General features: G+C 37.4%; 1 protein-coding gene across 1 annotated transcript in view; it reads right to left on the bottom strand.

Moving 5' to 3' along the window:
* Positions 1–2,682, bottom strand: part of ATP10D (ATPase phospholipid transporting 10D (putative)) — a 96,621-nt gene that overhangs the window by 77,200 nt on the left and 16,739 nt on the right. Inside the window, exon 4 of the mRNA XM_007949444.1 lies at positions 1,971–2,056. Coding sequence (XP_007947635.1) covers positions 1,971–2,056 — 86 coding nt within the window. The remainder of the gene's footprint in view (positions 1–1,970; positions 2,057–2,682) is intronic.

Below are 2,682 nucleotides of genomic sequence, written 5' to 3'. Positions count from 1 at the left end.
TCCAGTGGGCCAGGAGCAGGAGGCAGAGCTGGACCCCAAGGTTGAGGGGCTTTCACCAGCCCCTAGAGCCTGGCACTTTGAACTTGGACTTAAAGGCTCCAAATTGTAAGAATAAACTCCTGTTTGTTAAGGCCATCCCATGAGTGGTATATGTCTTGTCAGAGCGGCACTAGGGAACCAGAACAGCATGGGTGGAGTAAAACTTTCTGGATCTTCATCTGCTGATGCGGCATATCTCAAAACGAGAAGAAACGGCTGCAAACCTCCATTAATAATCGGAATGTGGAATGTATGAAGTATGAATCTAGGAAACCTGAAAGCTGTCAAAATGAAATGGAACACATAAAGACTGATATCGTAGTCATTACTGAGCTACACAGACTGGTACTGGACATTTTGAATTAGACAATCATATGGTCTACTATTCTATTCATAAGGCTTTTGAGTTGTGGTGCTGGCGGAGAATGCTGAAAGTACCATGGACTGCTAAAAGAACTAACAGATCTGTCCTGGAGGAAGTGCAGCCAGAATGCTCCTTGGAAGCAAGAAGGCCAGACTTCGTCTCACCTATTTTGGTCATGTTGTAAGAAGGGACCATTCCCTGGAGAAGGATGTCATGCTTGGTAGGGTGGAGGGTCGACGAAAGAGGGGGAGGCCTTCAACAAGATGGATTGATACGGTGACTGCGATGATGGGATCAAGTATAGCAGGGATTGTGGGGCTGGCGCAGGATCGGGCAGTGTTTTGTTCTGCTGTGCATGGGGTCGCTATGAGTCGGAAACAACTCAACGGCACTTAACAACAACAACAACAACAACATGGTCTACTATGCCAGGAATGAGAAATTGAAGAGGAATGGCATTATAATCATCATCAAAAAGAACATTTCAAGATCTATACTGAAGTACAATGCTGTCACTGATAGGATAATAGAAGTGGTAAGAGTAAATATCTGTGTCTTATGCTTGATTTTTAAGGTGAAAATATTGTCTTTTACCAGTAAATATGATGCCAGTTGTAGGCTTTGCATAGGCTCTTTAATCAGGTTGAAAAAGTTTCCTTCTGTTTCTAATTTGCTAAAAAGCAAGATGCAAACCAAAAACAAAACCTACTGCCATTGACTCAATTCTAACTCACAGGGATCCCCATGGGGATTCCAAGGCTATAAATCTTTACAGAAGTAGGTTGCCTCATCTTCCTCCTGTGGAACAGCTGGTGGGTTTGAACCATCAACCCAGTTAGCAGCCAAATGCCTTACCCATTATGCCACCAGAGCTCCTTAAAAAGGAAGACAGATTTTTGTCAAGTGCTTTTTCTGCATCTGTTAAGTGGCTTAAGAGGATCTTATGGTTTTTCTCTTTTAGTTTATTAATATGGTAAATGACATTGATTTTTTTTGAATCTTGAAAGAATTCTGTATTCTTGGGATAATCCTACTTAATCATGATGCATTGTCCTTTTACATATGTTGGATTCAATTTGCTACAATTTTTAGAAGAATTTTTGCATGAATAAATGGGACTAGAATTTGAGGTCTTACCTAGTTTCATGCCTGGCCTCTGTCACACAAATGCCTATGACCTTGAGCCAAGTTATTTATTCACTTTGATCCTTTTCTGATTTTAAAGAGGAGACAATTAGATCTAATTCATAGTAGTAATCTTGTGAAAAAAATTACAAAGGAGAGAAAGTTCCCAACTCGTTATTTCAGTCAGAATTACCGTGATACCAAAAACAGACAACTTGACAAGAAAAGACAAATATCCTTCATAAATATATATATATGCTGAGATGAGATATATATACAAACATTTATCAAATCATTAAATTAAGTCAAATTTATAGAGAGCTAACATATATGGCCTTTGGTGACATAACTTGAGTATAACTAGACAAAAGTCTTACAGAATTAAATGTAAGTGCAATACACAATTACATTCACAGCCACAAAGGCAAGTTAAGTCACTCACAGAAAGCCTCGGAATCTATTGAGGTCGTTGTTTGGACTTTCACATTCTATCCTACTGGAGAACTTCTCAGGATCAACTTCAGAGTCCTGCATTTAAAAAAAAAAAAAATCACAAAATAATTCAAAGTAAAACACTTGAGATTTAGGTGTTTTATCATTTTTACCCAATTCTCAAGATAGCACTACAACACTCTTATCACAAAGTCTGTAAGTTTCCCAGAAGAAGAAAAGTATACATATAATTATGAATGAATAAATGAGACCAGAATGATCTTAGAACATTAAAACACATTTGCATGTGAGCAAATGTTTGAATCATTCACTGAAATCTATATGGGCCTTGGCAGAAGAGAGAACTTCTACTCACAGAATAGACAACCTTTTTATCCAGAGGACTCTGAAAATATTTTTACTATTTTCCTTTATATAAGTTGTTTCTGAGATTAAAGTACATACGAATACTCTAAGCACATATATATTTGATCTCAGCAAAGTTTATATTTGGGAATATATTGATAGAACAGGAAGATGAGTTGGACGTCTTATAAAATTCCCCAAAGGATCAAATAGGTCATTATGGAATGCTTTATAAAACCAATGAGCAAACAAGCAAAATACCCTCATAAGACAGGCATGTCCTCATTAAGAATAAGTCACATCAAACTTATCTCATTTCATTTCTTTATATGGCTTTTTAGGTGAGAAATGTTATT

The sequence above is a fragment of the Orycteropus afer genome, unplaced genomic scaffold (genome assembly GCF_000298275.1).
Source record: "Orycteropus afer afer isolate SDZICR_OR568_19922 unplaced genomic scaffold, OryAfe1.0 scaffold00246, whole genome shotgun sequence".
In the NCBI taxonomy this organism is placed as follows: domain Eukaryota; kingdom Metazoa; phylum Chordata; class Mammalia; order Tubulidentata; family Orycteropodidae; genus Orycteropus; species Orycteropus afer.
The sequence above is the reverse complement of the archived record's forward strand: the minus strand, read 5'-3'. Positions and strand labels throughout refer to the sequence as shown.